This window comes from Cherax quadricarinatus, chromosome 32 (assembly GCF_038502225.1).
Source record: "Cherax quadricarinatus isolate ZL_2023a chromosome 32, ASM3850222v1, whole genome shotgun sequence".
In the NCBI taxonomy this organism is placed as follows: domain Eukaryota; kingdom Metazoa; phylum Arthropoda; class Malacostraca; order Decapoda; family Parastacidae; genus Cherax; species Cherax quadricarinatus.
Genome location: NC_091323.1, coordinates 15,079,684 through 15,103,903, shown reverse-complemented (window position 1 = coordinate 15,103,903; position 24,220 = coordinate 15,079,684). Strand labels below are relative to the sequence as shown.

General features: G+C 45.8%; 1 protein-coding gene across 1 annotated transcript; it reads right to left on the bottom strand.

Moving 5' to 3' along the window:
• Positions 1 to 3,104: 3,104 nt before the first annotated feature.
• Positions 3,105 to 17,188, bottom strand: LOC128690156 (uncharacterized). The gene is made up of 7 exons (XM_053778713.2): positions 17,082 to 17,188; positions 16,188 to 16,400; positions 15,840 to 15,998; positions 10,527 to 10,753; positions 4,870 to 4,978; positions 3,949 to 4,064; positions 3,105 to 3,143 (listed from the first exon to the last, which is right to left on the bottom strand). Exons 1-7 carry the CDS (start codon positions 17,122 to 17,124, stop codon positions 3,105 to 3,107), a joined length of 906 nt encoding a protein of 301 aa, XP_053634688.2. The 5' UTR covers positions 17,125 to 17,188.
• Between the last annotated feature and the right edge of the window lie 7,032 nt (positions 17,189 to 24,220).

The window sequence follows — 24,220 nt, the reverse complement described above, 5'->3', positions numbered from 1 at the left end:
AACAGTGACAAAAATTATTAGTTAGCGATGAATTTGTTAATGATATATATATATATATATATATATATATATATATATATATATATATATATATATATATATATATATATATATATATATATATATATATATATATATATATATATATATATATATATATATATATATATATATATATATATATATATATATATATATATATGAGTCGACTCGTTATTATATAATCCATTTTTTTATGAAATTCTCTCCAGAAGTACTGTATAACCAGGGAATTCCTTTAATTATATATATGGAGAAGTGCTAAACCCCTAGGGCTCATAACAGGCGCCTGAGGAATCGGAGATAATCAGGTTTGATCCAAGGACAGGACCTTTAATTCCCTGAATCAAGAGCACTTCACTAGCATCAAGATAGCCTCGTCAAATAGATCAAAAGAGAGTTCATGGGAGGTGCCTTGATGCCGGTGAAGGGCTCTTGATCCAAGGAACTGAATCTATCCTTCTCATCCTTAGATCGATCCCTGATTGCCTCCCGTTCCTCCATGACCTGTGCGGGTTTAGTGCTCCCCCATGATCTTAACATAAAATATAAGTCGAAAGCTGAGGGCTGAGAGCTGGTAGCTGAGGGCTGAGCTGAGGGCTGAGAGCTTGGAGCTGGGGGCTGGGGGCTGGGAGCTGGGGACTGGGAGCTGGGGGCTGGGAGCTGGGGGCTGAGAGCTGGGGGCTGGGAGCTGAGGGGTGAAAGCTGGGAGCTGAGGGCCGAAAGCTGGGAGCTGAGGGCTAAGAGCTGGGAGCTGAGAGTGTACTAACCACATTTGAGATCCACGGTGGTAATATTAGGGTTGTTATCGTTGTACCAAGCTATAGTGTTGTTGTTACAGTCGAGCAAGACAGAACTCACGTTCATCAAGGAACGGTAACCAGAAGAACAAAACACACGCACCTGCGTAATACAATTATTAGTATTATTTAGTTATTAGTCTTACAAGACTCACAAAACAGTGTGTGAGCCAAATAACAACCCTCCTTGTAATAAATATTTCTGTGCCATTATTACTCAGTGTCTCTGATAGTTGAGTGTGACTGACTGGAGTGCTGTCAGCGTGACTGACATCAGACAATGTGACTGGAGTGCTGTCAGCGTGACTGACATCAGACAATGTGACTGGAGTGCTGTCAGCGTGACTGACATCAGACAATGTGACTGGAGTGCTGTCAGTGGACGGCAGCAGACATGTGACTGGAGTGCTGTCAGTGGACGGCAGCAGACATGTGACTGGAGTGCTGTCAGTGGACGGCAGCAGACATGTGACTGGAGTGCTGTCAGTGGACGGCAGCAGACATGTGACTGGAGTGCTGTCAGTGGACGGCAGCAGACATGTGACTGGAGTGCTGTCAGCGTGACTGACATCAGAGAATGTGACTGGAGTGCTGTCAGTGGACGGCAGCAGACACGTGACTGGAGTGCTGTCAGCGTGACTGACATCAGACAATGTGACTGGAGTGCTGTCAATGGACGGCAGCAGACACGTGACTGGAGAGCTGTCAGCGTGACTGACATCAGACAATGTGACTGGAGTGCTGTCAGTGGACGGCAGCAGACACGTGACTGGAGTGCTGTCAGCGTGACTGACATCAGACAATGTGACTGGAGTGCTGTCAGTGGACGGCAGCAGACACGTGACTGGAGTGCTGTCAGCGTGACTGACATCAGACAATGTGACTGGAGTGCTGTCAGTGGACGGCAGCAGACACGTGACTGGAGTGCTGTCAGCGTGACTGACATCAGACAATGTGACTGGAGTGCTGTCAGTGGACGGCAGCAGACACGTGACTGGAGTGCTGTCAGTGGACGGCAGCAGACACGTGACTGGAGTGCTGTCAGTGGACGGCAGCAGACAAGTGACTGGAGTGCTGTCAGTGGACGGCAGCAGACACGTGACTGGAGTGCTGTCAGTGGACGGCAGCAGACACGTGACTGGAGTGCTGTCAGTGGACTGCAGCAGACACGTGACTGGAGTGCTGTCAGTGGACGGCAGCAGACACGTGACTGGAGTGCTGTCAGTGGACGGCAGCAGACACGTGACTGGAGTGCTGTCAGTGGACGGCAGCAGACACGTGACTGGAGTGCTGTCAGTGGACGGCAGCAGACACGCGACTGGAGTGCTGTCAGTGGACGGCAGCAGACACGTGACTGGAGTGCTGTCAGTGGACGGCAGCAGACACGCGACTGGAGTGCTGTCAGTGGACGGCAGCAGACACGTGACTGGAGTGCTGTCAGTGGACGGCAGCAGACACGTGACTGGAGTGCTGTCAGTGGACGGCAGCAGACACGTGACTGGAGTGCTGTCAGTGGACGGCAGCAGACACGTGACTGGAGTGCTGTCAGTGGACGGCAGCAGACACGTGACTGGAGTGCTGTCAGTGGACGGCAGCAGACACGTGACTGGAGTGCTGTCAGTGGACGGCAGCAGACACGTGACTGGAGTGCTGTCAGGGGACGGCAGCAGACACGTGACTGGAGTGCTGTCAGTGGACGGCAGCAGACACGTGACTGGAGTGCAGCAGACTAACACTAACAGTCTTGCTCAGTAATTATGGTCTAAATTATTACAAAATTTACAGTCTTAATAATGGATGTATAATTTAGTTACTTTACGCCATTTTGTTGAGACATTTCATCCCCCAGAGACTATCATTAAAGTCCCTGGTGAGCGAAACGTCTTCTCAATAAAAAACCATAAATCCTATATTATGTTTTATTAACATTAATTCCTTCTCTACAATTAAAACAGCAAAATATACGGAAATTTTTGCCAGGACAAGACTAAATTCTGACATCAAAACTGACCACGTGACACAGGCTAAGATTTATATATAAAAAAAAAATTTGAAAATGAAGATGTAGTTCAAAATATCTTAATATACTTGTTGTATATAAGAATTTGTATAATAATGAGCAGCAAGTTTTGCATGGTGAGGAAGCTGAGATGAACCCGGACCACAAGAAAAACTTATCGTCTGTTTGTGAGGTATATATACCCTTGATCAGCTTGACTTGGATCATTATAGGTGAGAACATGAAGCAGGTACACTACAACTGACCTATTGGCCCATACTGGGTAGGTTCTTCTCAAATCCAGCCTTCAAACAAAAATATCCCAAGTCTTAATTAACACATTATACCTCACGATTTTAAGTCTTTTTTTTCCCAAGATTATGACAAATTTACATATCGAAATATTTTATTGTAGTCAATAATATTTACAATACGTGAGAGTTTTCAAAATGTGATTTTATTTTTTTTGCAGGTATTTTTTTTTTTTTTTTTACATTTCAGAAACAGAACAAGAGACCAGTTGGCAACAAGTCGTCAACAATATTCAAAACCCATGAAAAATCACTTTCAAACGTTAATGATGACATACCTGGGTAGGCTGAGGATAACATACCTGTTATCTAATTCAACAACATGTCAGTTCTCTGAACCATTCATCTACAAACCTGTCAGACACTGCAACTTCTTGGGATCTTAATACTTGGGAATTCTTCACTTGCCTAACCCTTGGGCACGACCTACTTCCACATTGGATAAATGTGACACCACCTACGACTGCTGCACCTCTTCTGCCATACGGTTTATAAGCTGCTTCTCCACTCTTATGCCGTATTCTATTCAAGATTGATGGACTGACCACATCGACTCAAGGTTGAGGGACTGATTACCTCATTCTCCTCCTGTTCTTCAAGTTTCTCCTTTGTATGGATTGATGAAGCCACTGTGTGGCGAAACGTTTCCTCAATAAAGATACCCAAGAGTTGCACATGTGTCTAATTTAACAACATGTCGGTTCTTTGAAACATTCATCTACAATACCTGGGTAGGCTGAGGATAACATACCTGGGTAGGCTGAGGATAACATTCCTGGGTAGGCTGAGGATAACATACCTTTGGAATGTCAGGGTCTGGGATGTACTCGTTGCGACAGGCTAACTTGCCAGTCTCATAAACTTCCTCCTGGTTTGGTACGTCATACAGGGGAGTGCAACCCGGGATGTTGTCCCCTGGGGAAGACAAGTAGCCTTATTTAACCTTATTATTTATAAGACATTAATCCAGGGAACCTCTCCTAAACGTACAAAAAGATGAATGAGGTGGATAATGCGAGTAGCAGGTGTTACCTTACATGGGGTTGAGTAATAATTGGAATTACTCAGGCCAGTCACTGTAACACTGTAACACCAAAACACGGCGTATCATTGCTCCACCTCACGTGTCTTTTTCATATAGAATGATTAGGGTCGACGCCAGAATTTTTATACTCGGGGAACTGGGAGAAGGGGAGGTCTCTGGGGTTGCTCTGAAAATGATTTAATTATTTTCACTGAGAGGCATTGGGGGACAGGGCTTTTCATGGGGAGCTGAAACTCCTCTTCTCCCCGGGGCACCGTCCCTGGGAATCAGCAACAATCACTGTAACTAATAATTGCAAATATTTAAGCATACTTTTATTTTCTTTCTCCAATAACTGTTCTTCATGAAAGACTGTAACAGTTTTTTCTCCAGTACAATGAAAGCTACGTAGAATTAATTAATGAATACAGGAGTAGGATGACTTACTTAATGTCGAGTAGAGAGGAGAGAAGAGGAAGGGAAAGAAGAGAGGAGAGAGGAGAGGAGAGAGGAGAGGAGAGGAGAGGAGAAGAGAGGAGAGAGGAGAGGAGAGAGGAGAGAGGAAAGAGTAGAGAGGAGAGAGGAGAGGAGAGAGGAGAGGAGAGAGGAGAGGAGAGAGGAGAGGAGAGAGGAGAGGAGAGGAGAGGAGAGGAGAGGAGAGGAGAGGAGAGAAGAGAGGAGAGGTTGGTAACTCACAGCTGGGGTTGATGCTCTCGACGGAGGCGAGAGAAATGTAGGTACCGTCTGACTTAGTAACACCGACAGAGACGAGAAATACTGCATCATATGGAACGTTCTGGTCAATCTGTGGAAGAACGGCATATAAAACACTAACAAACCACAAGTGTAATTAACATTATAGGTGCCTACGGACTCATTCTCTAAACAATAAAACTTTTTTTAAACAAGCCCTAGGGAAGTGTTAAACCCACTGGGGTCATACAGCGCGCGTCCTCCAAATTTGTTAAAATTCCTGTCATAAAACATTATCGGAATTTCGAATTATACCAAAAGTTACCAACAGACAAAGCCACTAGTGTTTTATTAATTATCGCCGGGCCATAATACGGAAATATAAGCTAATATAAATTAACTATAACCTAACCATGAATAAAATTTTTCATGAAATTTCAAGGATACAGAAGTACACAGAGAGGACGACTCAGGTGTAACCTGGATGACCAACTGCAAAAGTTTGGAGTGTCAGCAGACTGTTTCGTGTGACACCCAAGGATGTGATAGTAGACTCCGAAATCAATCGAGGTTATATAACTGTTAACCTGTAAATTCAACAGCGTTCAGTGAACTGCATTTCTCGGCTTCCCAGTACTGAAGGACTCTGTGTCCTGTAGGTACATTCCTAGTGCACTCATCTCAGGTCCGTGGTTCGATTCCCGGTACGGGTGGACACATTAGGACGAGTTTCCTTAAAACATCTGTTGACCGTGTTCACCTAACAATAAAACATATACCTAGGTGTTAGTCGAATGATGTGGGTCGCATCCTGAGACAAAACTGACTTAATTTGTCCGAAATTCTCTGCATAATGAAGGTCAATGAAGACAAATTTCAATTACTCCACTATGGAAAACTCGAGGAAATAAAAACTGGATCAGAGTATGAAACAAATTCCAACCACAACAGTATCTGGCGCAAGACTGAGGATTCTGAACATATTTCCTTTTTTTTCTGTCATATCTCTCCCACAGCTTCCATCACACACTCTTTGATCAGATCCACATCTGTGTACGACTTTCCACTTAACTAACATAAGCTACTTTGTAAATGGTCCCGGTTAAAACTTCATTTTCAATTCTCTTCTGCGTTAAAAAAAACTTGTTGGGAAAGCAACTTGCGTTGCATTTATTCAGTTTTTTTTTTTTTGCGAACGCTGTGTTCCTGTGAATTGGGAATAATTTGGTTTATGTTTGGTAGGGTCGAAATACATTGTACTGCTTCAAAACTGCAACACTTTCGTGGTATACGACACACAACACTATCACCTGTCCCATTCTTCATTAAACAGGCGGCACTTACTCTCCAATGTTCTTTTCCCTTTTCCTTCCGTAACTGAAGGGCATACCTAAAAAATGAAAAGATTAGAACTAAAATTTCAACAGATTTTGACAAACTGTTACAAGCAACAAAATCTTTAACTTTAAGTTTACTGAAAATGAGGGTTTATTAGTTTTCTATTTATAACTATTTCATACTGCTGCGGGCAGCATAAAATCTCGTGGCGGGACGCAGTTTGGAGACCCGTGATCGAGAGTGACATCCAGCACAGCACTACCAGCGGCTGGCACATGACAACACGGCTGGACAGTGATGCCTGTCTTCTCGTCCACGGTAATATCCCCGCTGAACGAGGAAAGGCTGGTGGTATTTTTACCTCTTCATATTAGCTAGTATTGCTTCCAACTCTAGTTCACACAGTAAACAATAAAAGTTCTCAGCTCAAGGCAAAGAAAGTTCTTACTGTTCCCTTCAAGGAGAAGGGAACTTACTGCTCCCCACAAGGAGAGGGAACTTACTGCTCCCCACAAGGAGAAGGGAACTTACTGCTCCCCACAAGGAGAGGGAACTTACTGCTCCCCACAAGGAGAAGGGAACTTACTGCTCCCCACAAGGAGAGGGAAGCTTACTGCTCTTTTCAAGGAGAGGGGAACTTACTGCTCCCTTCAAGGAGAGGGGAACTTGCTGCTCCCTTCAAGGAGAGGGGAACTTACTGCTCCCTTCAAGGAGAGGGGAACTTACTGCTCCCTTCAAGGAGAGGGGAACTTGCTGCTCCCTTCAAGGAGAGGGAAGCTTACTGCTCCCTTAAACGAGAGGGGAACTTACTGCTTCCTTCAAGGAGAGGGGAACTTACTGCTCCCTTCAAGGAGAGGGGAACTTACTGCTCCCTTCAAGGAGAGGGGAACTTACTGCTCCCTTCAAGGAGAGGGGAACTTACTGCTTCCTTCAAGGAGAGGGGAACTTACTGCTCCCCACAAGGAGAGGGAACTTACTGCTCCCCACAAGGAAAAGGGAACTTACTGCTCCCCACAAGGAGAGGGAAGCTTACTGCTCTTTTCAAGGAGAGGGGAACTTACTGCTCCCTTCAAGGAGAGGGGAACTTATTGCTCCCTTCAAGGAGAGGGGAACTTACTGCTCCCTTCAAGGAGAGGGGAACTTATTGCTCCCTTCAAGGAGAGGGGAACTTACTGCTCCCTTCAAGGAGAGGGGAACTTACTGCTCCCTTCAAGGAGAGGGGAACTTACTGCTCCCTTCAAGGAGAGGGGAACTTACTGCTCCCTTCATGGAGAGGGTAACTTACTGCTCCCTTCAAGGAGAGGGGAACTTACTGCTCCCTTCAAGGAGAGGGGAATTTACTGCTCCCTTCAAGGAGAGGGGAACTTACTGCTCCCTTCAAGGAGAGGGGAATTTACTGCTCCCTTCAAGGAGAGGGGAACTTACTGCTCCCTTCAAGGAGAGGGAAGCTTACTGCTCCCTTCATGGAGAGGAAGCTTACTGCTCCCTTCAAGGAGAGGGGAACTTACTGCTCCCTTCAAGGAGAGGGAAGCTTACTGCCCCCTTCAAGGAGAGGGAAACTTACAGCTCCCTTTAAGGAGAGGGGAACTTACAACTCCCTTCAAGGAGAGGGGAGCTTACTGCTCCCTTCAAGGAGAGGGGAACTTACAGCTCCCTTCAAGGAGAGGGGAACTTACTGCTCCCTTCAAGGAGAGGGAAGCTTACTGCTCCCTTCAAGGAGAGGGAAACTTACAGCTCCCTTCAAGGAGAGGGGAACTTACTGCTCCCTTCAAGGAGAGGGGAACTTACTGCTCCCTTCAAGGAGAGGGAAGCTTACTGCTCCCTTCAAGGAGAGGGAAACTTACAGCTCCCTTCAAGGAGAGGGGAACTTACTGCTCCCTTCAAGGAGAGGGGAACTTACTGCTCCCTTCAAGGAGAGGGGAACTTACTGCTCCCTTCAAGGAGAGGGAAGCTTACTGCTCCCTTCAAGGAGAGGGGAACTTACTGCTCCCTTCAAGGAGAGGGAAGCTTACTGCTCCCTTCAAGGAGAGAGGAACTTACTGCTCCCTTCAAGGAGAGGGGAACTTACTGCTCCCTTCGAGGAGAGGGGAACTTACTGCTCCCTTCAAGGAGAGGGGAACTTACTGCTCCCTTCAAGGAGAGGGGAACTTACTGCTCCCTTCAAGGAGAGGGGAACTTACTGCTCCCTTCAAGGAGAGGGGAACTTACTGCTCCCTTCAAGGAGAGGGGAACTTACTGCTCTCTTCGAGGAGAGGGGAACTTACTGCTCCCTTCAAGGAGAGGGGAACTTACTGCTCCCTTCAAGGAGAGGGGAACTTACTGCTCCCTTCAAGGAGAGGGGAACTTACTGCTCCCTTCAAGGAGAGGGGAACTTACTGCTCAATTCAAGGAGAGGGGAACTTACTGCTCCCTTCAAGGAAAGGGGAACTTACTGCTTCCTTCAAGGAGAGGGGAACTTACTGCTCCCTTCAAGGAGAGGGGAACTTACTGCTCCCTTCGAGGAGAGGGGAACTTACTGCTCCCTTCAAGGAGAGGGGAACTTACTGCTCCCTTCAAGGAGAGGGGAACTTACTGCTTCCTTCAAGGAGAGGGGAACTTACTGCTCCCTTCAAGGAGAGGGGAACTTACTGCTCCCTTCAAGGAGAGGGGAACTTACTGCTCCCTTCAAGGAGAGGGGAACTTACTGCTCCCTTCAAGGAGAGGGGAACTTACTGCTCTCTTGAAGGAGAGGGGAACTTACTGCTACCTTCAAGGAGAGGGGAACTTACTGCTCCCTTCAAGGAGAGAGGAACTTACTGGTCTCTTCATGGAGAGGGAAGCTTACTGCTCCCTTCAAGGAGAGGGGAACTTACTGCTCTCTTGAAGGAGAGGGGAACTTACTGCTACCTTCAAGGAGAGGGGAACTTACTGCTTCCTTCAAGGAGAGGGGAAGTTACTGCTCACTTCATGGAGAGGGAAGCTTACTGCTCCCTTCAAGGAGAGGGGAACTTACTGCTCCCTTCAAGGAGAGGGGAACTTACTCCTCTCTTCATGGAGAGGGGAACTTACTGCTCCCTTCAAGGAGAGAGGAACTTACTGCTCTCTTCATGGAGAGGGAAGCTTACTGCTCCCTTCGAGGAGAGGGGAACTTACTGCTCCCTTCAAGGAGAGGGGAACTTACTGCTTTCTTCATGGAGAGGGCAGCTTACTGCTCCCTTCAAGGAGAGAGAAGCTTACTGCTCCCTTCAAGGAGAGGGGAACTTACTGCTCCCTTCAAGGAGAGGGAAGCTTACTGCTCCCTTCAAGGAGAGGGGAAGTTACTGCTCCCTTCAAGGAGAGGGAAACTTACTGCTCCCTGGAAGGAGGGGGAAGACTTTTTGCTCCCTCGAAGGGAGAGGATTATGACTTACTGCTCCCTGGAAGGAGGGAATGATAATTTGTTGCTCTCTGGAAGGAGGGAATGATAACCTACTGCTCCCTGGAAGGAAGGGAATGATAGTTTACTGCTCCTTGGAAGGGAGGGAGGGAATAACCTACTGCTCCCTGGAAGGGAGGGAGGGAATAACCTACTGCTCCCTGGAAGAGAGGGAGGGAATAACCTACTGCTCCTTGGAAGAGAGGGAGGGAATAACCTATTGCTCCTTGGAAGGGAGGGAGGGAATAACCTACTGCTCCCTGGAGGAGAGGGAGGGAATAACCTACTGCTCCCTGGAAGAGAGGGAGGGAATAACCTACTGCTCCCTGGAAGGGAGGGAATGATAATCTACTGCTCCCTGGAAGGAAGGGAATGATAGTTTACTGCTCCTTGGAAGGGAGGGAGGGAATAACCTACTGCTCCCTGGAAGGGAGGGAGGGAATAACCTACTGCTCCCTGGAAGAGAGGGAGGGAATAACCTACTGCTCCCTGGAAGGGAAGGAGGGAATAACCTACTGCTCCCTGGAAGGGAGGGAGGGAATAACCTACTGCTCCCTGGAAGGGAAGGAGGGAATAACCTTCTGCTCCCTGGAAGGGAGGGAGGGAATAACCTACTGCTCCCTGGAAGGGAGGGAGGGAATAACCTACTGCTCCCTGGAAGGGAGGGAGGGAATAACCTACTGCTCCCTGGAAGGGAGGGAGGGAATAACCTACTGCTCCCTGGAAGGGAGGACAAGGGATGATAACTTACATAAGTAACGTAATATTATAAGTTTGTTTCTTGCATAATTTTCTTAAAGTTTTCGCCACATCTAAAAATTCAGAGCATCTAAAATGTATAATAATTAATCTGTCTAAGCGAGAGACATTTTTTGTAAAATAATACAGTATAACCTGTAAAATTAGAACAAGTGGCCAGTGTCAGTACCTTGAAGACTACGCCACTGTAGGAATAACTAACAGACTTGTTCTGGTAGACAGTTCTAACCCACTGGGTTTTGGAGACCTTGCTGACATAACCTTCAATTCCCTCAGAATACAATCCAGCTTGGACGGTAGGCTCCGGAAACACAGCAAAAAAGTCGACAGAGGTGTTGAATGAACACTGCGACTGGTTGTAAGATTCTATGGTACTTATAGAATCATCTGTCTTATCTGTGAAAAAAAAAGAATATTACTGGCTTATCATTTCACTTAAATTTTTCATTGTGCAAGCAATTAAAAAGTCTACATTATAATTTTTAAACTCCATTTTACATCATATTTACAGATATTTTGATTTTTAAGTGTTACCTGGATGATGATGTCTATTGTAACTGCCGGATTTTTTTTCCTTCCAGCTAGATTTTCATGTTAAATTTTAAGAATGTTTCTTTAGATCATCAGATCTTAGAAGAAAGTTCGGATTGTTATTAGGCAGTGTACTAGGTGCTAATTTATCAGTTTTATAAACGCAAGGAAAGAGACGTTTTTTATTGCATCATTAACTTAAAACTATGTGCAAGAAAGGTATAAAATACCGACAAATATGAAAGTTAAGACACATGTGCAACATCTGGATATCTTTATTGTAGACGTTTCGCCATCCAGTGGCTTTATCAATACAGATTCTAGGACATTTTATACCTAGGTATTTTATACCTTTCTTGCACAACTTGTCAGACACTGCAACATCATGGAATCTTGGTTCAGAGGACATCTACAAGACATTCTTCACGGCTGCTACAACTAACCCATCCCTTTGGGTAGGACCTACTTCCACTGGGGAATCCCGCCTACCAGTGACTATGCCCTCGTCTGCTGCCCGTCCTTATCCACTGACGCCTATATAACCGCCAGTCTTCTTGCCTTTGCTCCAGATTCTCCTCCACCACGATGCTGTGAACACTAACTCCAAGGCCGAGGGACTGATTACCTCATCTTTTGTATATAGTTCTACTGTCTTCCTATTATGTCCTAGAATCTGTATTGATAAAGCCACTGGATGGCGAAACGTCTACAATAAAGATATCCAGATGTTGCACATGTGTCTTAACTTAAAACTAACACTTGGGTATCTTACTTAAGTTAGTTTGATTGTTAATAGGGTGTGTAAGTTGCAGTTTTTCAGTTTTATTCCTAAAATTGTTTAAGATAACTTAAATAGTTCTTCTGAATGGCTTCAAACTTTATCAACTGATAGAGTCAATATAGAGTTAGGTTGAAAAGTTCAAATTTACTAATATACTAATATAAATAAATAAGGAATAACTGCTTTCTCCGTGATGACTCTTCTAATAGGCTTCAAACTTTTAGTACTGGTTTATTTTGTTCAAAAAAAAGTTTGATTTACTTTTGCGATATGTAGGTTAAAGTTTGGTAATTTTATTAAATAAATTGGGATATTATCTGTGTTAACTGAAGAATGCTTCTTCTGATCGGCTTCAAACGTTCACTGCTGATGTAGTACTTACATTATTACAATTATAGTGGAGCACTAAACCCGTAGGGATTATACAGCGCCTGTGGGGGGCTGGAAGTTATTCAAGCTAAATTCAGGGAATTGGAGCACAGATCTAATTCCCTAGATCAAGAGCCCCTCACCGGCGTCAAGGAACCTTCCTTGAGGGAAGCAGACTTAGAGAACGAGTCGGATTAGTTTGGGGATGAGTAGCTGTCAATTTTATTAAAAGATATCGGGTTATATGAATGCCTCTTCCGATCGACTTCACACTTTTAAGACTGACGTATCCGGGATGTAAATAAGGTATTACTGACAATACTGAAGAAGAGACCCTAATCAGAAGAAAGTTGTATTATGTCAACATTTCCATCTGCCCTGATGAAAGATGAAGAACTGGAAGTGGTGTGTCAGAGAGCTGGCCAACACTGTACAGTGTCTTCCCCGCTGCTCTCTCATATTAAGAGGCACGTAAGTTCCACTGTCTTCTAACAACATGTTCATTTTTCCACTATAATCTACCTTGTCCATAATTACTATCGCATTTGCTTTGTCTGTTTCGTAAGATGAAGTCCAGGATCTTTTCTTAATTCATGGTATAACTTAATAAATCTTTGAGGATAATTGTATTGCAGAGGTCTGAGCTGTGCTCACACCTCTGAGCTGTGCTCACACCTCTGCAGATAACGACACTCAACATTGTGTCTAAGAATGACGAATTAAAGTTTTTATATTAATACAAGGTTCACAACACTTCCCATAACCCAGGTAGACCTCTAATAGATCACACAAGACTGTTGTCTACAACTGTTCTGTACAACATGTTGTAAGTAAACATGTGTTCACTTACTACCAACAGCCAGAGATCACATGATTTGTGGTCAATGTTCATCCACATAGTGTGACACAAGCTGATATAAAAAAACCATAATTTGTCATTCATGTTAGGTTAGCGTAGATTTAGTACAGATACAACTAGTTAAGGTTATTTACTAAGATACACTTCTCTTCTTATAGTTAACATCGCAACAAGTTTAAAGATGCAAGTGTCTTATCTCTGAGTATGGAAAATTTTGATAATTTTGATTTGTGTGTGGTAACTGGTAGGAAAATAATGTTTATGTAATATTGTGGGTACGTGTCTTTAATGTGACTTTTAAAAGGTTAGTCGTATGAGAATCTATATTCTCCACACTTTCCTTATTTATCGTTATCTGTTAAGTAAAATGTAATCAATGTAATTTAGAGGAAATTAATACTCTGATAAGGAAAATATACTGCACACATGGAAATGTCGCTTAATATAATTATATAAATGTGTATAACATAATCGTTGAGGAGAGGCATCGAAAATGACAGAACGTAGATATTAACAAACGAGTGTTGCAGAATTTAATCGTGGGTTATTGAGGCCGATAGAAACATTATCGGCAAAAATTGGGGACCATGAAATGAGTGAATATAACGAGTATCTGGAAGGGTTCAGATATATTGTGAAATGGTCATAATAAGGCTGGTAAGGAAGATAATACTGGATGCAGTTATGTTGACCATCACGTGTACTACAATAATTTATATATGGCTCCTGGTGTGAATTATAACTCACAGCAGGTAAGGCAGGTAGTTACTGGCCAATATTAGTTGCCTCCCTATAAGGGAGGTGTGTTGCAACCCCTGAATGGGCTGCAATGATTATTATGTATATATATAATTATTACCTTTTCATTTAATTTTATATTGCTTATATTTGCGATAATAGCTAAATCGTAAATGTATTGCTTTATATTGTTATTTCCTTTGTTAGGTAGGATGTAACATATTATGTGCTCAGTTCAAGTCTTGATTGTCTAACTACTGTAATTATCGCTCCTTGCTCGTTATTCTGCCGGCTTCTGAGCTGCAGTTGTCCACGGAGCTATCACGTGATCGAGGGGGGGGGGGTGTCCTCACCTCGCCTAAAGTATTCAGTCTGCTGTAGACTCTCTTGGAGGTTGGACAGATTGTCTGTCTCATTATTCTTGTTAGTTCTGTAGAACTCTGTTCACAGAACATTGTATAGACTTAGTGATTTTCGACGTTGTACTGAGGTTGTGTGTCACATAGACACTCGAAACATCTCAGGTCCTGAGCTGTAACTACTCTCTTAACTTGTACTGGTATCTGTGTATTATCACAGTCGGAGATTTTCTTATGCTGAACTTAGATTCAGTAGTATGGGAGTTTTGTGACTTTTGTGGAGGATCTGCAGATGATCCCTACTTAGTGTCGTTATATTATCTCCTTGTTCCTGATTCTGTGTCGCAGTTGCTTGTTGTATTGCTATTGGGCTTAGCATTCTTTTTGTTGTTCAAGCAGACTGTTCTGATTGCCAGTTGGTCAAGAAGTTAGTTTATGTGAGGACTTTGTCAATCACTTGTTTAAGTCTAGTCGAGTCGTGAGACATAGCGAACTACTTGGAGCACTTACACTCATACACACAAACTTGTACATATTTGTAATATCTTATTAAATGTTGATGTACCAGACGGTACTTAAGAATTATAAATGTGATATGTGCTTTCAGCACAATAATATTGTACTTGAGAGAAGTGATATTATTTTGATTACTGTGATTAATTTAATTTATACCTCTAGACAACTTAATGATTAATAAATTTATTAAATTTTAATTTCTCTAGTTAGTAGCCTACCAGTTGTAATCCTGAAGCACTATTGAATAATACTGAACAATAATGGATAATTGGACAAGGATACTGACTACTTGTTACGAAAACCCAGTAACAGGCTGGATGCTAGAAGGGCAGTCCTTTCTAGTGTTCACTGGAGATCTCTAAGCTTTTAGAATCGCGTTTTTGTAACAAGGTGTTAGGATAAATCACCAGGACCATAATTTGAAAAGATATATTTATAATGTAACTAAACGACTAGTGTATAATTATTAATGCACAAGAAATTCCTTGAGTTAAGTCACATAGTTTTTAAGATTATTATACAGTCCACAACCTAAATTGCTAGTGTTACTGGCTTAAATTTTCATAATATTTGGGAACTATATATTTCTAATCTAAGGTCCCGAAGTGTGAGTTGTGGAGCTGAGACAGTGGACACTGAAGGAGGGACATTGTTGTGACACATTGTCACTAAGTCCCACATGTCTCTCAGGTACATCAATATCAGTAAGTATAATCTCCCCAATCATGTGAATGAAAGGTTAATTCAAGATTGTACTTGTAAAAATTCAACCACATAATTTCACATAGTCTCAAGGCAGGTTCTACCATCTTAATTTCAGACAATTTCTATGAACACAGTAATCCATACTGAGAGCCTTGCAGGGTCTACAATTACAAAATCCTTGCTACTCACACTGCAGTTTTGAATATATAGTAGCAGCAGTTAACATCTTTCTAAACTTAGGCTAGTGTGTGTTCGTACATAACCGTAGTGTCCTTTCCAAAGGAAAAAAACACATTAAAGTGTTCTGTTTTCGAGTTTAACAGTTTACAGTAACCTTTTTAGAGATCGTTGCAACCTTGTTTCCTAATATATTCCTAAAAGTCTATAATGGTGAACGAAATACCACAGACCGGGCCGCGGGGGCGTTGACCTCCGGAACTCTCTCCAGGTAAACTGTCAACTGAGGAAGAGTATTAGTAATTGACGCTGTGCCAACTGGACTAGACTAGGCATCAGCCCTCCGCTGGTCGGGTCACCCATCAAGGGACGACACTCAACCAGCCTCGCACATTCACTGAGCATCGTAAAGAAGCTCAATCAACTTCTACCGAAGGTCGAACTCACCAATTATCAAGACTTCCCATTGTTGCGAGCTGGCATTCTGGCCGGTTGTGAGTGTGACTGTACAGGAGTAGTCACCTGTCAGGTTATAGGTCAGTTGCGTCAGTTGGAGGTTTGCGTCGCTACGGCTCATGTTTACTACGCCCATTAGAACACCACCGACTGTAAGGAAGGAAGAACCTTTAGTGTGTTACGACGGTGGCCAAATAAAAAAAAAATTATATTTACTGCAGAGAAAAAGAAGGTATATGGTGAATGGCACAATATAGTACAACAGTTATACATTACCAGTGCGCTTGAGCACAACTCCAGTTATCGTTGACAAATTAAAAAGCAATAATACCCACTGACCTGTTTCTGGCGAGGTTGGAGACCATGTGTAGGTGCCGAGTATGTTGTTGTCGTCCCACATAATCCAGGAGACCGACTGGACCCTTTCGTTTGTTAGGAGGGTATAAGGACACACAAGAATGCTGTTATTTCCCGAGTTCCCATTTTTGTATGAGATGTAACTGTTGTTGCTAGCCAGCTGTATGGGCCCCACGCTCAGACCAGCTGTCACGCCTGTCCCACAACAAAATATTTAGTAACACACAAGTTTGAATGCCCCTTTTAAATTACTGTGATGACTAACAAAATATATTTGTATATTAACACTACCAAAGACTGAGCTCTGGTTCCTGGCAACACTACATGAAAATACATAATTACAAATTACTCTATTATAAATTGAAGAGACGAACAATCAGAAAAATTCACAGCAAAATACTATGATTTTTAGGTGTTTGAGTAACTGTGGTAGACCTGAGCTGAGGTATGAGTGCACGTCTACCTACACGTCTTGTTTCAGCAGAAGTGGGACAATGGGAGTTGTATGAGCTTCTGATCTTTCGGAGAGGAGCTGGATATATTAGATTCAATGAGGTCCTAGTTAAAATTTGGCTCTCTAAAAGTATTGTTTATAGTAGACTTTATAAATAATTAGAGAATATGTTACTTTGGTCTAAAAAAACTCGGGTGTACATGCAGAGCAAATTTAAGTTACTGAAGCCCACACTCAACTTACAATCAAGGAATTCTTTGTTCTGTTACTTTTGATCTGTTGAAGTAGCACATATTGTAGCGAGATAAGCAGAAAGTTGCATTTTTTGCAACTATAGTGCGCTAAATATGATTAGAATTTATTTAAACATTGTGAACCCTCGGAAGAGATACGAGTAAATTATCATGCAATCTTCCACTCACTAAGCATTGCCAAGAAGGAGATGGTGAAGGTGAAGAGAGCCATGGTGGCGGTGATCCACGCCAGCAGGGGTCACTGGAGGACGACGTAGCCAAGGTAGGGAATCTCCTTCCTGTTAAGAGATGCACAGACTATCAGCTCAGTGTTTGTTGATGGTTCTATCACCTGGGTCAAGTTCACGAGGTGGGAGACAATGTATGTCGCTGCAACCACTTACACAGTGAGAGGGGAAGTGACATGAAGGGATGGGGAGGGAGGAGAGGGGGGCCAGTCATTCTACCAGGAGTCTACCTGGAGGGTGTTCCGGGGGTTAACACCCCCACGGTCCAGTCCTTGATCAGGCCTCCCGGTGGATCAGGGCCTGATCAACCAAGCTGTTACTGCTGGCCGCTCGCAATCCGACGTACAGACTACAGCCCAGCTGATCGGATACTGACTTTAGGTATCTGTCCAGCCCCCTCTTGAAGTTAGCCGCGGTGGGAATTTGTTGAACAGTCTTGGGCCCCGGACACTTATTGTATTTTCTCTTAGTGTAGCAATGGCGCCTCTACTTTTCACTGGGGTTATGTTGCACTGTCTGCCCAGTCTATGCCTTCTGTGTTCTGAATAAGACTATATCGACTTTTTTTCTCTATTTAAAAAAAAGGTGGACGGAGAGCTCAGAGGAGAAAAAAAAAGAAACCATATATCCCTTTCCTGATGCAAGAGTATCCTCGCTGTAACCAGTAGTGCTGATGCTGCATGAAACTGGTATACCAGGAATACCAGGATGGCACCTTCAGAATCGACCAAGCCAGGCACACTCAGCAAGAGAGGAGGGCGGCCGAGGCTGTACCCCTGAAGTTGCCACCTTCCTCAACTGATAGGAAACTCCAGAAATACGAGTCAACGCAGTAGCTTCGAACCAACTAACTCCGACAAGAGAGACGAAAACGAATGTACCTGGCAGTATGACTGGAGACTATGACCAGGTACACTCGCTTTCGTCTCTCTTGTCAGAGTTCATTGGTTCGAATCAACAGCGTTGGCTCCAGAAATACGTCCGTCATTCAAGTACACGCAAGGCCGCCCACCGGAGCCCCGGAGGGCGGCCCAGATAATTGTATAGTGTTACAGTAGAGTAGGTTATGTTCGGCTCGGAGAAGCATTGACAAACAGAATGAAGCATTGACAGTGTGAAGCTCAGTTTTAGTAAATATAAGAGTGATAATGGGTGGGTATATTATAATCAAAGGGGAGCGCTAAACCCGTAGGATTAAGCAGCGCCTGTGGGGGGATGTGGAAGGTATTCAGACTTAATTCAGAAAACTGGAGCACCGGTCCAATTCCCTAGATCAAGAGCCCCTCACCAACATAAAGGAACCTCCCTTGAGGGGATGGTTGCGTATAAATAGCTCTAGCTAAGTTAGGTAATATTGGTTAGAAAACAGGCCAAGTGTTGCCTGACGCGGGTCTTAGTCAAATAATGACCCGCCACTGCAGATTTTAGTCATCTGACCGAGGCATTTTCCTGGCTTACCCGTCATCAATATTAGACGGCCATACGAGCTGCTGCTCGTATGGCCGTCTAATATTGATGAGTACAATAAGGACACGTGCCAAGTGTTATCTGTAGCTGTTGCTAATACCATTATATTTTACAAGATGATCAATATATTCGAATGAGAGCATAACATGGTAATAATATTCACTAGTAACTACATGCTTCTTGAAAGTTAAGACACATGTGGAACACTTGGATATCTTTATTGTAGACGTTTCGCCATCCAGTGGCTTTATCAATACAGATTCTAGGACATAATTAGAAGACAGAAGAACTATATACAAAAGATGAGGTAATCAGTCCCTCAGCCTTGGAGTTAGTGTTCACAGCATCGTGGTGGAGGAGAATCTGGAGCAAAGGCAAGAAGACTGGCGGTTATATAGGCGTCAGTGGATAAGGACGTGTAGCAGACGAGGGCATAGTCACTGGTAGGCGGGGACTGATTAGGCTGAGGGACTGATTACCTCATCTTTTGTATATAGCTCTACTGCCTTCTAATTATGTCCTGGAATTTGTATTGATAAAGCCACTGGATGGCGAAACGTCTACAATAAAGATACCCAGATGTTGCACATGTGTCTTAACTTTCATATTGTCGGTATTTTATACCTTTCTTGCAGTACACACTGCTTGTTATTATCGAACTACTTGCTTCTCCGGGAAAGAATGGAATAATATGTGAATATGATATATATGAGTTTAATTTATATTCTGTGTTACAGACTTCAGGTGATAAACAGGCGTAACAAGCCTCGTACAGTCGCTAGGTTCTCCATCTTACGAAGTAACTGACCAGCATCACTAATCTTCCGTACCATGATACTCTAACAACAAAGATAATTGAAGTATAGAGAGATTTATGAAAATGAAAGTTTTATTAAGGAGATGAAAATATAAAATAAAAATGAATGAGATGAGGAATATTAGATCAAAAATATTCTAGGTTAATGATGATCGTGGATTAATGAAATGCCACGTGCGTCAATAAAGCAAATACGCAGCGTCAACGTTGCATAGGCCCATAAGCCTACTGCAATATTCCTAAGCTTCTGAACATTCCGTCTTGTGGTCTAACAAAAACATCAAACTCATTAACGTAACATAACTTGTATAGTTCTGATCATATTAGTTTTCTGTTAAGTGGATTAAGTCACCAAGTGCAGTAATTCGGACCGTTGCTTTCACATGGGTTTAGCGCTTCATATAAAGAATGTTACACCGGTCCTTTGTAGGTGAGGTAATGTAAGTAAACTAGCAGCTAAGACGGTGCATCTAGGATGTGTTAGAAGTTTGTTATTATTAACCAAGGAGCGAGAACTATCCACTGCCAGAGAAAACACATCGTCTCTCATTCCCTTCACTTCAGTACAGGAAATACAGTGTGTGCACCACCGGGTTCCCTGGCAGCTGCACTGTGTGCACCACCGGGCTCCCGGGCTCCCGGGCAGCTGCAGTGTGTGCACCACCGGGCTCCCGGGCTCCCGGGCTCCCGGGCAGCTGCAGTGTGTGCACCACCGGGCTCCCGGGCAGCTGCAGTGTATGCACCACCGGGCTCCCGGGCAGCTGCAGTGCCTGCACCACAGGGCTCCCGGGCAGCTGCAGTGCCTGCACCACCGGGCTCCCGGGCAGCTGCAGTGCCTGCACCACCGGGCTCCCGGGCAGCTGCAGTGCCCGCACCACCGGGCTCCCGGGCAGCTGCAGTGTGTGCACCACCGGGCTCCCTGGCAGGTGCAGTGCCTGCACCACCGGGATCCCGGGCAGCTGCAGTGTGTGCACCACAGGGCTCTCGGGCAGCTGCAGTGTGTGCACCACCGGGCTCTCAGGCAGCTGCAGTGCCTGCACCACCAGGCTCTCAGGCAGCTGCAGTGCCTGCACCACCGGGCTCTCAGGCAGCTGCAGTGCCTGCACCACCGGGCTCTCAGGCAGCTGCAGTGCCTGCACCACCGGGCTCTCAGGCAGCTGCAGTGCCTGCACCACCGGGCTCTCAGGCAGCTGCAGTGCCTGCACCACCGGGCTCTCATGCAGCTGCAGTGCCTGCACCACCAGGCTCTCAGGCAGCTGCAGTGCCTGCACCACCGGGCTCTCAGGCAGCTGCAGTGCCTGCACCACCGGGCTCTCAGGCAGCTGCAGTGCCTGCACCACCAGGCTCTCACGCAGCTGCAGTGCCTGCACCACCGGGCTCTCAGGCAGCTGCAGTGCCTGCACCACCAGGCTCTCAGGCAGCTGCAGCGCCTGCACCACCAGGCTCTCAGGCAGCTGCAGTGCGTGCACCACCGGGCTCTCAGGCAGCTGCAGTGCCTGCACCACCGGGCTCTCAGGCAGCTGCAGTGCCTTCACCACCGGGCTCCCGGGCAGCTGCAGTGCCTGCACCACCGGGCTCTCAGGCAGCTGCAGTGTGTGCACCACCGGGCTCTCGGGCAGCTGCAGTGCCTGCACCACCGGGCTCTCAGGCAGCTGCAGTGCCTGCACCTCCGGGCTCTCAGGCAGCTGCAGTGCCTGCACCACCGGGCTCTCATGCAGCTGCAGTGCCTGCACCACCAGGCTCTCAGGCAGCTGCAGTGCCTGCACCACCGGGCTCTCAGGCAGCTGCAGTGCCTTCACCACCGGGCTCCCGGGCAGCTGCAGTGCCTGCACCACCGGGCTCTCAGGCAGCTGCAGTGTGTGCACCACCGGGCTCTCGGGCAGCTGCAGTGCCTGCACCACCGGGCTCTCAGGCAGCTGCAGTGCCTGCACCTCCGGGCTCTCAGGCAGCTGCAGTGCCTGCACCACCGGGCTCTCAGGCAGCTGCAGTGCCTGCACCACCGGGCTCTCAGGCAGCTGCAGTGCCTGCACCACCGGGCTCTCAGGCAGCTGCAGTGCCTGCACCACCGGGCTCTCAGGCAGCTGCAGTGCCTGCACCACCGGGCTCTCAGGCAGCTGCAGTGCCTGCACCACCGGGCTCTCAGGCAGCTGCAGTGCCTGCACCACCGGGCTCTCAGGCAGCTGCAGTGCCTGCACCACCGGGCTCTCAGGCAGCTGCAGTGCCTGCACCACCGGGCTCTCAGGCAGCTGCAGTGCCTGCACCACCGGGCTCTCAGGCAGCTGCAGTGCCTGCACCACCGGGCTCTCAGGCAGCTGCAGTGCCTGCACCACCGGGCTCTCAGGCAGCTGCAGTGCCTGCACCATCTGGCTCTCAGGCAGCTGCAGTGCCTGCACCACCGGGCTCTCAGGCAGCTGCAGTGCCTGCACCACCGGGCTCAGATCATCAGTAGTCATCACACATGTTAATCATCAAACTTCTTCAATTAAAAACTTTTATTGCCATCTCAGCCTCAAAATTGCCACAGCTTCTGAAAATTTTATCAGTACCTGGCGAGTCATGGCTGGTTACACACTGGTATCAGTACCTGGCGAGTCATGGCTGGTTACACACTGGTATCAGTACCTGGCGAGTCATGGCTGGTTACACACTGGTATCAGTACCTGGTTGGTCATGGCTGGTTACACACTGGTATCAGTACCTGGCGAGTCATGGCTGGTTACACACTGGTATCAGTACCTGGTTGGTCATGGCAGGTTACACACTGGTATCAGTACCTGGTTGGTCATGGCTGGTTACACACTGGTATCAGTACCTGGTTTGTCATGGGTGGTTACGCACTGATATCAGTACCTGGTTGGTCATGGCTGGTTACACACTGGTATCAGTACCTGGTTGGTCATGGGTGGTTACACACTGGTGTCAGTACCTGGTTGGTCATGGGTGGTTACACACTGGTATCAGTACCTGGTTGGTCATGGCTGGTTACACACTGGTATCAGTGCCTGTTGAGTCATGGCTGGTTACACACTGGTATCAGTACCTGGTTGGTCATGGGTGGTTACACACTAGTGCCAGTACCTGGTGAGTAATGGCTGGTTACACACTGGTGTCAGTACCTGTTTAGTCATGGGTGGTTACACACTGGTATTAGTACCTGGTTGGTCATGGGTGGTTACACACTAGTGCCAGTACCTGGTGAGTAATGGCTGGTTACACACTGGTATCAGTACCTGTTGAGTCATGGGTGGTTACACACTGGTATCAGTACCTGGTTGGTCATGGTTGGTTACACACTGGTGTCAGTACCTGGTTGGTCATGGCTGGTTACACACTGGTATCAGTACCTGGTGAGTCATGGCTGGTTACACACTGGTATCAGTACCTGGTTGGTCATGGCTGGTTACACACTGGTATCAGTACCTGTTGAGTCATGGCTGGTTAGACACTGGTATCAGTACCTGTTGAGTCATGGCTGGTTACACACTGGTGTTAGTACCTGTTGAGTCATGGGTGGTTACACACTGGTATCAGTACCTGGTTAGTCATGGCTGGTTACACACTGGTATCAGTACCTGGTTGGTCATGGCTGGTTACACACTGGTGTCAGTACCTGTTGAGTTATGGCTGGTTACACACTGGTGTCAGTACCTGGTTGATCATGGGTGGTTACACACTAGTGTTAGTACCTGGTGAGTCATGGCTGGTTACACACTGGTATCAGTACCTGGTTGATCATGGGTGGTTACACACTAGTGTTAGTACTTGGTGAGTCATGGGTGGTTACACACTGGTATCAGTACCTGGTGAGTCATGGCTGGTTACACACTGGTATCAGTACCTGGTTAGTCATGGCTGGTTACACACTGGTATCAGTACCTGTTGAGTCATGGATGGTTACACACTGGTGTCAGTACCTGATGAGTCATGGCTGGTTACACACTGGTGTAAGTACATGGTGAGTCATGACAGGTTACACACCGGTGTCAGTACCTGGTGAGTCATGACAAGTTACACACTGGTGTCAGTACCTGGTGAGTCATGACAGGTTACACACTGGTGTCAGTACCTGGTGAGTCATGACAGGTTACACACTTGTGTCAGTACCTGGTGAGTCATGACAGGTTGCACACTGGTGTCAGTACCTGGTGAGTCATGACAGGTTACACACCGGTGTCAGTACCTGGTGAGTCATGACAGGTTACACACTGGTGTCAGTACCTGGTGAGTCATGACAGGTTGCACACTGGTGTCAGTACCTGGTGAGTCATGACAGGTTACACACCGGTGTCAGTACCTGGTGAGTCATGACAAGTTACACACTGGTGTCAGTACCTGGTGAGTCATGACAAGTTACACACTGGTGTCAGTACCTGGTGAGTCATGACAGGTTACACACCGGTGTCAGTACCTGGTGAGTCATGACAGGTTACACACCGGTGTCAGTACCTGGTGAGTCATGACAGGTTACACACCGGTGTCAGTACCTGGTGAGTCATGACAGGTCCCACTCTGGTACAAAAAACATTATGAAATATTTGAACTAGAATGCACTGAAATGAGTCTTGAGGAAATATGAATAACAATGCTGGTGAGAGTCCTAGATTCAAGACACTGGAGCAACCCTTCTTCCTCTCAGAGAAACCTGATTACGTCCCATTTCTTTAAGGCCCTATGACCCTTACGAGCTTATCGCTTTCCCATATAATAAGTTATTATGGTAATCATAACTAAGTGCTGAACCCAATAGGGCCATATAGCACTGCTAGGTAAGGGCGTGCTAAAGGTTGAATATGCTT